At 35.6% G+C, this 12,494-nt stretch overlaps 1 protein-coding gene across 1 annotated transcript in view; it reads right to left on the reverse strand.

Moving 5' to 3' along the window:
* The window catches only part of LOC121411311 (host cell factor 1-like), a 33,238-nt gene that overhangs the window by 11,795 nt on the left and 8,949 nt on the right, over positions 1 to 12,494 (reverse strand). The window contains exons 6-15 of the mRNA XM_041603970.1: positions 10,289 to 10,434; positions 9,455 to 9,572; positions 8,902 to 9,021; positions 7,542 to 7,610; positions 5,570 to 5,646; positions 4,611 to 4,931; positions 4,106 to 4,310; positions 3,057 to 3,245; positions 2,004 to 2,231; positions 329 to 480 (exon numbers count right to left, since the gene is read on the reverse strand). Of these exons, the coding sequence (XP_041459904.1) occupies positions 329 to 480; positions 2,004 to 2,231; positions 3,057 to 3,245; positions 4,106 to 4,310; positions 4,611 to 4,931; positions 5,570 to 5,646; positions 7,542 to 7,610; positions 8,902 to 9,021; positions 9,455 to 9,572; positions 10,289 to 10,434 (1,625 nt within the window). The remainder of the gene's footprint in view (positions 1 to 328; positions 481 to 2,003; positions 2,232 to 3,056; positions 3,246 to 4,105; positions 4,311 to 4,610; positions 4,932 to 5,569; positions 5,647 to 7,541; positions 7,611 to 8,901; positions 9,022 to 9,454; positions 9,573 to 10,288; positions 10,435 to 12,494) is intronic.

A 12,494-nucleotide genomic window follows, 5' to 3' on the forward strand; every position in this document is an offset into this window, starting at 1 on the left:
CTTATAGAATGCGAGGCCGGAACAATCCATTCTTATTCCATAGTATAACTGACTGATGTTGTGCAATAATTTTTTTCTTCAGCTGCCAAGGTAAAACAATTTGATGTCTCACACACAATTATAGGGAGGGGGCGTTACCTACTGCTCTGTATGACAACATTTTTCAATAGCAGTTAAGTCTTCAGACATATGTCAATCCTGAGTAATCTCCATAAGCATAATGTACATACATGAAAACTTATGATTGGTGGACTCCAAAGCAATTAGTAAATTACTGGATATTCAAACATTTGTTTTAAGATTTTTGATGTATCAATAAACAACTTACTGCCACAGGGGAAGTAGTTTTCTGCACAGCCGCTGTGTTGGAGGCAACCTGTGCTACTGTAGAAGTGACTGTGTTAATGGCAGGGGAAACGCTGGTGGATGCTGCCCCCGTCAGGGCTGAAATAGGAATGGTGACCAGCTTAGTTGTGACTCCTACAGAAAAAAAGAGAAATGAAAACAATGTCATAGTAACTGAGATTGCAACTGATAAAGTCTCCTTTAAAGGATGGATGAGCATTGTTGAAATAGGGAAACTTTGCTCCCAGCACAACGAAAAGTATTGCTTATCTTCAAATGCAACTCTAGATAAAGCAACAAATAATTGAGGTTTGTTGTATGCCCTGCCTGAGATCATCCAGCGGGCAGAGCAAGTGTTGGTTCAAGAAGTAAGTAAGGTGCAACAAACATAGAGCTATGCCTATCAGAAGAATATCTAATGTTTTGGTAGTACGCTACTGCAATATGTTGATATATAAGTGTTTTTAAAAGATAAATGGTGCTATACAAACGCTGTTCATCATCATCATCATAATATGACTGATTACTTAATCTGCAAAGCTCAAGCAATTCCTTCCTGACCTATTAAAAGATTTAGCAATTTCGATTACAAATAATGTTGAAATAATTATTTTTCAATTTATAGTCAAAGTTACAAATTGCTTTTAATATCTAAAAGCTTTCCTCGAATTACTTTATTCCTGACATTCATATCATATTCTTCTATTGTAATTTCTGTGATTAATGCATTAAAAATGCAATAAATAAATACAATCAACTGTTCATATGAAATTTTGCTGACCAGAAGTTAAAGCCTGTCTTTAGCTTTAGTATTTATGAAATATGTATGCCCTTAAAAATTATGATGCGGAGGATATGAAATGAAAATGTGTTTTACATGAACATTTATTTTATCAGGATTCTGATTAAAATAAAATATGTGATTTAATCTTTTCAATATAAAACCTATTTCAAAGCATGAAAAGGACTGAAAATTTCAGGTTATAACTTTTTGATGTAGCTTTCTGATATCCAGTCAAAAAATTTGTAAGAGAGGGAGCAAAATAGCTAAGATTTGAAAAATTGAAATTTCACAGAAAGTGGGCTGAAAAAAAAAAGAATCTTAAGATTTTTAGTAATGTTTGCTTTTGCTAACTTTTATACTACACAATGAACACTTGACCATAACAAGACTGAGAATGTTTATTCAGACCCCCTTGACATTACTTTTTCGATAAAACTTGTAACACAAGGAAATTTCAATGCCATACTTTATGGCATTTTTTTTTAGACTCACCCATCTTTTGAGACCAAATTTGCAATCTAAATGCCTGGTCACACCGCCCAAGCGTTGTTGGAGCAGTCATAGAGCGGTAGGGAGAGAGGGCCGAATTTCGCTCACAAAATTTGGGACAAAATTGAAAAAAAAACAAAAAACAATCGAAATCGAAAATGGTGAACGGTAGCGAGCGGTGATGATTTTTTTCTCTCCGCTCCACGACCGCTCCAACAACTCTCGGGCGGTGTGACCAGGCCTTAAGGTCCAAATAATGCCAGCTTTGTTAGGGTTCAAAATACCCCAGTCTTTTTTTTATGGTTAAGGATATTTGACACAAAATGTAAATGAATTTCTCTGGTTTTTTAATGACTGAATGGATGAAATGTTTGAGAGGTCTCACCAGATGAATTAGCAGTGGTGGTGATAGTAAGTGGTGATGTCAGGCCTTGAGAGGTGGACAGTGATTTGAGTAGATTAGCAGCACTGGCCTGGTTGAGGGTACTCTTAGCACCACCCTTGGTAATGATCTGAATAGTGTTACCTGCCACCTGACCGCTGGCCCCGGGGGAGGAACCCTGGGGGGCTACAGCACGGATGATGGTGATGGGGGAATTCCCTGCACCAAGACCTGTCAGGTAAGATACAACAATATGACAGAGTGTAATTATTCTTCCATCAAAAATAATTAATGAAATTAATTAGCACAGCTTTCTTCCTTCAAAAATGATTAATGAAGTATTTAGCACAGCTTTCTTAGAAAAGGTAAATTCTGAACTATGTCATCATCATTGTCATCAACATCATCAAACACCATCACCATCATCATCAACGTCATCATCATCACCATCACCATCATCTTCATTATGACCATCATTACCATCATCATCATCATCGTCATCATCGTCATCATCATCATCATCATGACATCATTACCATCAACACCATCATCATCATTATGACCATCATTACCATTACCATCATCATCATCATCATCATCATCAGCACCATCACCATCAACATCATCTTCATCATGGTATCGTAATCATGCGTTTTAAGTACCAATTCACCCCCTCCCTCCCCCCCCCACTCTCCTCATTCACAATAATATATGCTTACTAACTTGTCACCCATTTTTTATCTAGAAATAATGATCAAGTACATCAAACATAACCTTCATATAACTTGTCAATGAGATACATTAATTGTACATAGTTCATAACCATCGAATGAGTGAATAAAATCCTAATTTAGATGGATGTAAGCAAAACTTGAACAACCCTACAAATCGAAATTTTTATAAAAACCAAATTCTACTGTAACTTCCACTTTTCAGTGCCAGACCATAACGATTCCTAAGGAATCCTAGTGAATCCTATTTAACATAACCTAACCAAGACGATCTTCAAATAAATATTACCTAACCAAGATGATCTTCCAATAAATATAGCCCTACCTTTGAGTGTTCCTGATAGGATGGTAGGAGAGGCACCTGCTTGGGTGGTTAAGACTATCTTCTGTTGCTTACCACCAACCCCTCCGGTTGTGATAAACTTGGTAGGAGTACCCGTAGCTCCAGTCAACATCTTGGTGGTTACTGTAACAATGGTGGGTGTCTTGCTGGTTGCAGTATTGGCTACACCTGCTGTAAGGTCAGGTAAATTGAATTTTGAAAAAAAATTACCACGCATAACAATTTTGTAAATAGTAACAACTATAAACAAATGATGCCCAAGGTAATTACCTTAATTTGAATTATTTTCCAGAAAAACAGTATTCAAAGAAATTTTGTTTTAGACCATGGATAATATGATTTTAACAATCATACAAAACTTCACAAACCTGCTTTCCCTGATGCAATGACACTTGTAAAGAAATACACTCTACAACAATGAATGTTCACTATCTATACAGTTGATTTGAAGAAAACAAAAATTGGAATGTAAATTAGTTTTTTTTTTAAGTTGAAGTGTATATTTCACTTGATTGACAAAACAATGAAAATCTTATTGCTATATTGGATTCCATTGCATTTCAGATGTGAGTTTACCAAAGATGCAGTCTACGTTGCCTCTGCCTCCCTTGTAAAACAAGGTCTTGGTATAATTATTACACAGACAAACACCACTCCAGCAACCTCACCATAAAAGCAACAACCAAATAAACAACAATATACAAACAAGAGCAATGCCATAACAAATCTGAATTGATCAGGTGCCTTTTCACAACAAATACAGTGCATAAACTAACAGTCTTTACCTTTGAATCTTTGCTTGAGGAGTTGAAATACAAAAAAATATCTGGGCAAGGCCCAATAAATATTTTAGGGGGCGAAGGGTCACCCCCCTCCCCAGCAAAAAGAGCCTCACAACTAATAGTTGCAAGAAAGTCCTCATAAAATGTTAATGGATTTAATACAAAATGTAACTTGTTAAAAACCACAAATAAAAGTCAGGAAATTTGCCCCTATTCAGAAAAAAGATCTTTTGTCATCCACGAACTCACCTTTACCAACTGGAATGGTCTTGATGATACTCTTTCCTTGCTGACCTGCTGTGATGCTACTAATGCCCAGTATGGTGGGTTGACCTTTCAACCCTGCCTGGCTGATAGGGGTAATGATGGTCGTAGGTTTGCCTCCAGCCTGGGTGGTTGAGACGAGCTTGACGATGGTAGTACCTGGACCTACACTACCTGTCTTGGTTGCACCCTAGAGATGTTGGTCAAATAATATTCAGAAAGGAATTTTCATGAATTTCATAAATCAAGTGTATCATTACCAAACTGTTTCAAAATCATTCACTCAATTTAATTTCTACATGTATTTTCCTTCCTCTTCCTTTATTTTCTCATTTTTTCTTAAAAAATTATCCCATACTACTCACATATCCAGTTTGCTTCTCAACCAGAGGTTTTATTCCATTCTAGATAGTCTAATACAAGATCCTGACACCCTTCTACAAATATTTGTTAAGAAATCTTTTTATCTTAAAAAAACAGACTAACTTACAGCATTCTGCACGAGAGTAACCGTCTTAGTGGTGCCTGAAACCATAGCCGATACCACCTGAGGTTTGCCACCAGCTGTGGCCATCTTGAGTCCGCCTCCTGCTGCGGTGGTCAGCTTGACCCCTTGTGGTAATGTGACACTGACCCCTCCTGGCATGGTACGGGTCACTAGGGTCAAGTTAGACCCTCCTGTGGTTAGGAGTGGTTTGTTGGGGGTTGGTGAGACTGCAGTGGTACTGGTCATCTTCTGCGTCCCTGCAGCAGCCTCGGCAAGAGCTACGATACCACTCAGGGTGTTCTGTGACTGGACACCAGGAGTAGGCTGGCAGAAGATTAGAAATACAATTAATTCTGTTACTAGGCCTAAAAAAGGGTATGTTGCCCTCATTGAACCGATCTTAAAATGCACAAAACAGGGTCGCTTTTTTTTTTAGTACACCAAAAATGTACAGAAATGTATCGTTCTTATGTGAAAATGTCAGATTTGGGAAAATAATTTGTTCCAATTGGTATTCAATGGCATAAAATAGTACTTTGATATATGCGTTTCAATGTGTTTGACTGCATAAATGAATGACCTCATTCATGATTTTATTTGTGCTGTGTAGAAGTGAAGATATTTAAAAATTAGGCCAAACTTTCATTGAAATGTTTCTCCCATATTACTTCTTCTGTTCAAACCAACATGTCAAAGTAAATCTCCCCTTCATTAGATACTGTATATAGAGCTATGCCTGGACTGGTGAACTCAAACTTGCTTTGAAGTATCAAATTACTTTCTTGAATTAATATGTTCAGTTAATGTATACAGAAGTAATTGCTTGTGGAACTGACTGCAAAATAAATAGTAATGCAAGAGATTGGTACTAAGAAAACAGACTGTCCTTTGAAACCACATTTATATCATATTGAAAGGTATAGTGGATATCATCCATATTTATACATTACAATGTTATTTACCTTGCTGAGTTTAATGAGTGAACTGGCCCCTGCTGACCCAGACAAAGAGGTCGGGCTCTGAATCTTAACTCCTGGTGCTAAAAATAGAAAAGAAAATCGATTCAAATTGTTTTCAAAAATACATTTTCTTTGGATCCGAATACTTGTAATGTTTTCAGCATAGAATATGGGGAAATATGAGAAATTTGATGACTTTCTTTTGCTGTAAATTTGTACTGATAAAGGAACAAATAGGCATAGTGTAACACAGTCTATGCTTTAGCATACTTGTATATCAATGAGAACATGGACAGTTGCACATATTGTCCTGACATGTTTTGTTTGGTCTATAAAGTTTAAGGGGGAATTTCCAAATTTCTAGATTTGGAATTGCTAAATGAATCATGATTGTTGTGTAAACACAATATGTAACTTCATCATCATTTGAGTGAGAACACTATGTGAATAAACAGAAAGTAATGTTAATGATCACTATTGAACAAATGCTTCCTGTGAACTTTGAAAAGCTACAACTTTGCCTTTAATGAGAGCCAATTCATGCATGACTTGATAGATCATATTCATTTATACATCTAGTTATGTACTAATAGTGGTAGGAACATTAAGTAATATTGCTTACAACCACTTCATTTTTGCAATAACTTGGCCCTACTGCTTAGTACTCAATACATACTTCAGCTTCACATTGAATTTATAGGAAAAACTCACTTTAGGCATGATTTTTTCAAATTGGAATGTACTTGTCCCTTAAAATTTCAGACCTTCTGATCAAATACAGCTCATGCACATCCCCAATCATCTATATTATCATGCAGAACTATTAATAACATAAGTGTCATTTCCTGATATCTAGGGTTCTCCAAATGTAATTACTCTGTGTGCCAGATATATAAACACCTTAACATCAAGCAATTGCAGATGAGGTATATTTGTCACTGCTTTCACATACTTTCACACATTTCAAGTTTATTTATATTTAACTCATCAACTTCTGTCCCAGAAAGCAACATGTAAAAGCAGAAAAAGAAGCTTTCGCTATAAATACTCATGCAAACATACTTCACAAAAGCTTCCATCTGCTATTCACAAGAAAATGATTTGGCATGACTGCCAAATGCTTTATATAACTTAATTTATCTTCACAAATACCATCAACATATTTCTATTGAAATCTATTAGGATAGGCACTGCTTTGTGTGCTTCATGTTGTTGAATGGTTGCCAACAATGCAAAGATACAGGCATTATCCAAAATAAACAAGTTGTGATGTTAACAAAAACATGTACCCTTTTCATCTGCCACTTGATGCAAATTGGATATGATATTTGAATGACAAATACTTATGAAGCAATGACAAACATGCAATGTTATATTTATGAGTGGATACAGGCAGGATATATCTCTTTCAATTATTCAAAAATAATTCTGGTCCATGTTACAACAATATTGTACAGCAAATTAATAAAATACTTGATGATTAAAAGAATTAACTTCCTGTCACAACAATTAAAAGCAAATTACTATAAACAAAATATAAAAATAAGGCTTGCTGTGATGTGGTTAATGAAGGAATGCTCCTTTTGCTCATCCTCATTGAATAATACATGTGGGACAATGTTTAAAGTGCTTTGATAACACCAAACATAGATGGACTAAACTGAAAAGGTTTTCACATTTACTTTCATTCAGCACTGACACCTTCTGTGCTAACACAACACTGTGAAATGCTTATCATTGTACAAATGTACCTTACTATCTTTAGCATGAGTAATGCATTCACAAAATGCAATATTCTATCCAAATGTTCCATTGAACATGCGACCAGTCATATGGCATAAAAACATCTCAATAATCAACATCTATTTCATGCTACAAATATCACAATGCACTGACTTTATTATCATTATCTCAACAGATGGCCATGTTCTGCATGCAGTCTCTTGCTATCTCTCTCTCACACACACACACTTACTATTTTTGATCAACTGAATAGGGCAAGTGGCCGAGGAGCCTGGAGCCACCACCCGAAACGTGGTGGTCGCTGGAATCAAGAAGTCAACATGTTAGTCTCATTCAAGGACATGCATGGATGATAGTGGTTGACTGACAGGTGGGACGGGGTTAGGGAATAAACATGGATCACTTTGATAACACTCTTCACTCATATCAGAGAATACATAAGAATGGGATAATTTGAAGGCTTGCAAACTGTTTGTGTACAGGTATAATGGAAGTTGAGTGATGGAGCTTTTAAAGAATTAAATAATTCAAAGAAAGCATTTTAAGATGAGAGAGAATGAACTGATTAAAATGTGACAATTTAATTTGAAAATGTTTGTGTCTAATATCAGAAAATACATAACAGGTTATTTTAAAAGGACTGCATTATATTGCTGTGCAATTATAATTGACGTTTCATGATGGAGCTTTAAAGAATGAAATGATTTAAAGAAGGCATGAATAAAAGATTATAGAGAATGAATTGTTTAAAATGTGACAATTAATTTGAAACAGATTGTGGATGAAAGGAAATATAGATGTTAGTTATCATGTAATTTTATATGCGCATTATTCCACCAACAGATATACTCACTAAAACACACAAGATGCAAACAACATCAACTCACTTCAGAGTACATAGTATAACATTTTTCTCACGATAATAGCTTTAAGGTTTCAAATGATCAAAAGAGAATTATTTGTCTAATTTGAACAGGAAAAAAATTTATAGTGCACTTAATTGGCAAATGATTCACATCTTATCAGATATTGCAATACTGGGAGCCATTTCATAAAGCTGTTCGTAAGTTAAGAGCGACCTTTAAAAATGTCTGGTGATCCTTTCCTGTAGTAAATGATATTGACCATTAAATGTTCATTAGTGATTATTTAGAGCCTAAATAGCACCACCAGTCGTTCTTATAGACGCTCTTACTTTCAAACCTTGTGAAGTAATGAAGTGATTATATAATGCAAGTCTGATGTCATAGTCTTTCATTATAACATAGTGATGAATTAATCACTTGTATTTTCAGAAGCTGTTGTCCGAAAACATATTTTGAGCGACTTGTAATTGTTTTGAAAACAGTTTCCATTAAGAATCAAATGCTGTCCCATTGTGGTACTCTCCAAGTCTACAAATCACAGCAAAACAACATCTTCAAATACAAAAAGAACACAGTTTCCCTTCCTGAACACATCTGATCCAAACTTCACAATCAATTACAAGGATAACAGTAATGTACACACCACACACCGCAGAATTAACAAATGAATATCAATCATAAAAAGAAAGATCCAGTGATTGGCTGCTCCCACCAAGAAACACTTACCTTGTGTTTTGATAGGTGATTGGATTGGTTTAGCGGGAGCAGCGCTACCCCCAGTGGGTAAAGCTGCACTTGAGGTAGGGGGCATGTCATACTTCTGAAGCTGCAGTAAATAGGCATCAGCTGAAATGCAACATTAGCAAAAGAAGCATTTTAGGCTCATAAAATGGATATCATGGAATGTTGATACAAAATCGTTCAATAGCCTAATACAGATTTAATGGAAAGATCTTGAGGTTTTTTCAATCATCCATTAGACATGAGAGATGTTCTTCAACCTCGTTAAAACAATTCTGCCTTTTTCCTTCTCTGTGTATTTATTACCATGCTTTAAATAATTTTTACGACTTAGAATGTCCGTCTTACAGGTCTTGCTGACAAGCAATATTTCACTGAGCTACATATTAATCCAGCCAACTTATATGTTGAAGAAGAATAGCCAAAAATAAATGTACTTGAAAATTATAATACTTATCCTTTCATCATGATACATATGAATCAATCATCCATTGATTGTAAACTTGAGACATATTTGGGGCTTGTTTGAAATACCAACCTGTAACTACAGCACCCCATGATACTTCTAGGGTGGTGGTGCTAGCTCGTACCAGCTGGACCCTCCCTGGGGCCATCGGTTTCTCAGTCTCTAAGAACCAAAGATCTTTGCAGCACACCTACAAGAAAAATAACAAGGATTGTCTCTCAGATATGAAGAATAAAGAATATGTCCATATTTACTAAACTTACATAGTATATTCCCCAATAAGATACAAGGAAAACAACAAGGATTTCCCCCTCAGATATGGAAAGTAAAAATTATATTCATATGTACTACCCTCACAATATTCCCGTACATCCTTAATCTAACCATCCCAATAAAATCAGTAAAGTAATGTGAACTAACAGTTAAACTGTGACCCTGCAGCTATACTGATATGGAAAAGAACATAAATCATCACTAATGTGTTGATCTAAAGTCAGTGACTTTCATTCAGAGTTCTACAAGGAATGGAAGGTAAAATGACACTTGGTCTATGTCTCCTTTGCATCTGGTCTCATCCCATATGGTTTAATGCTAATTTTCTACAACGATTCCGTCTAGAAACCAATTTGCAATTTAGTCAAATACCATTTTGTCTGAATTTCGAAATAGGCAGTACCCACTTAGTCTAATATCCACGTGGTCTAACAAAGTGAAAAATAGCGAGAACACAACATGGAAGTAAGACCATGTGGGCATTAGACTAGAATGACAGATGGACCAAGTGATAATTGGACCAAACGGTCATTCGACCAATTTGATAGTAGACTAAGTGGATTTAGCCATGGTGTTAAAAGATATAAGAATTAGATCATCTGCACGTAGATTCAGTGAAAATTAATTTGTTACCTGGTTATTCCATGCCTTGCGGTATCCATCCCTTCCACTCCATACATAGAGTCTAGTATGGATAGCAACGGAGCAATGTCCAGCCCTAGCCCTGGGAACAGCCTCCTCAAACACCTCCATGGCAAGTGGCTCCCATGTATGGGTTGCTATGAGATCATCAAAGAAATATGTAATGAAAAGTTAATGGTAACATAAACAAGGTGGTTCACGAACCAAGAGTCTTGCCTGATTTTGTGATCAATAAAATATGCAATACAATCTTTTGACCCCTAGATGACCTTTGACCTTATCATCCTCAAGAACACACGTTATTACCCAAGGATCATATGTATCCAGTATGAACATTACTGATGCCTTTCTTCTAATATCCCCTTCTAAACCCTAGAGAAAGTATCTCAAAACTATCTATTAAATCCTTCTTAATATATTGGACTGAACACCCCCCCCTCCCGTCTAATTCACTCTAAAATCATTTTTTTCTGATTCACCTTGCTTTTGGAAAAAATTCTATGAGACAAAAATATGAAAGGGCAAAATACATTAAAAAACACTTTTTCACCCAATGTCTCATTTCAGATCCCAAAGATAAGAAAGCCACATCCTTCAGTCATTAACCAATTAAGGGAGACATGCTTGGTTTGTTTTGTCTTGTCTGACTTTTAAAGGGTGACATGAAATAAAAAACAAAGTATATACACATGTAAAAGTGTAAATATATGATATATATCCGTGGAAGAAATCTGAGTATGTTATACTGGTATGTTAAATTCTGTTAGCTTAAATTTACATTTGATTAGGAAATTGATGGATGATCCCAACTTGGAGACTTTCAAAATTTCATTTTTTTTTCTTTAAAAATTGTATTTTTAAGTTTATAAGATAACTTTGAAAATAGTTTAGGACAGCTATTTCAACAGCCCAAGACATACTCTACATGAGTATTATAAATCCATATTCTGTAATGAAATGATGACTCAATTATATTTTTTGTGACAGGATTTTTTTTGATGAATCTTACAATCATTCACGATGAGCTTGCATGTAAAATTCTATGATTTTACAAACACAATAACAGATTATAAAAATCAAATTAGATACTCATAAGAATTTTGGGGAAAAAATCTGAGGAAGAAATAACTATGGCTGAGTCAAGTGTTATGAAGGAAGTCAGAGTCAGAAAGGATGAGTCATGTAAGGAAATGTGACCCTTCCAACTCCTTAATAACAACTATGGTATAGAGGGAGGAAGTAGCTTTACAACCAAGGAAAATCAACAGATAAAGTAATTGAGAGAAAATGTAACAGTATAAGAGAGAGAGAGAGAGAGAAATAATGGAGACAGTGAGAGGAAAACAATGAAAGGGAGGCAGGGAAAGACAGAGAGGGGATAAGAGTGAATGAGTGTGAGAGAACAGAGAAGAATAGAAAGAGATGGAGAGAGATAGACAGACTGTACAAAGATTGATACAATGAAATAGAGAGGGTGATAAAAATACCAAGGAAGCAAAGAGAGAGTGTGGAGAGATATAAAGAGATGAAGATATGAAGAGAGTGAGAGACAGAGAAAAGAGTTTAGGGGAAGGGGAAAGGGACTCAAAAGAACGAAAAACTGTTATATGAACAATAGTTTTTTTTTTAACATCTCATCAAGAAAGGATATAAAGGAGGGGAAACTACACATTCATGTTTGAACTCAAGAAATCAAGAACAAATTTATGTGTCGAACATTTTGACATCCATGCTAGTACCGTAATTGATAATTCACTTGTCCATACGTCTGCTTTTGTGTGAGCTCACAAATCAACACTATGTTACAAATTACACACACAAATTGGATTAAGGTTATCCTTGGCTACTACTGGCATGGCAGTGGGCGTATTCTCGGCATGCATTTGGCTGACCACGCCCCTTCATGTAAATCACAGATAAGGAAACTTGGCAAAGGATGTGTTCATATAACATTGATGATCAAACCAGACATGTAAACCTGCAGTATGCTTGGCTTATGCTAGAATTGCAGGGGTGGACTACAGTACATGTACATCAAAGCCTAAAATTTCACTTCCTTTCAAAAACATTGACAACAGCTGTTAATATTTAGTGATTTATGCTCAATGTATAAAGGGATCAAAAGTGTGATTCAATGAGGGTCATCATTGGATAAGTCTATTTGTCTGAACATGTACTTTATCAAACCCAGTACTGT

Source organism: Lytechinus variegatus, chromosome 3 (assembly GCF_018143015.1).
Source record: "Lytechinus variegatus isolate NC3 chromosome 3, Lvar_3.0, whole genome shotgun sequence".
NCBI lineage: Eukaryota > Metazoa > Echinodermata > Echinoidea > Temnopleuroida > Toxopneustidae > Lytechinus > Lytechinus variegatus.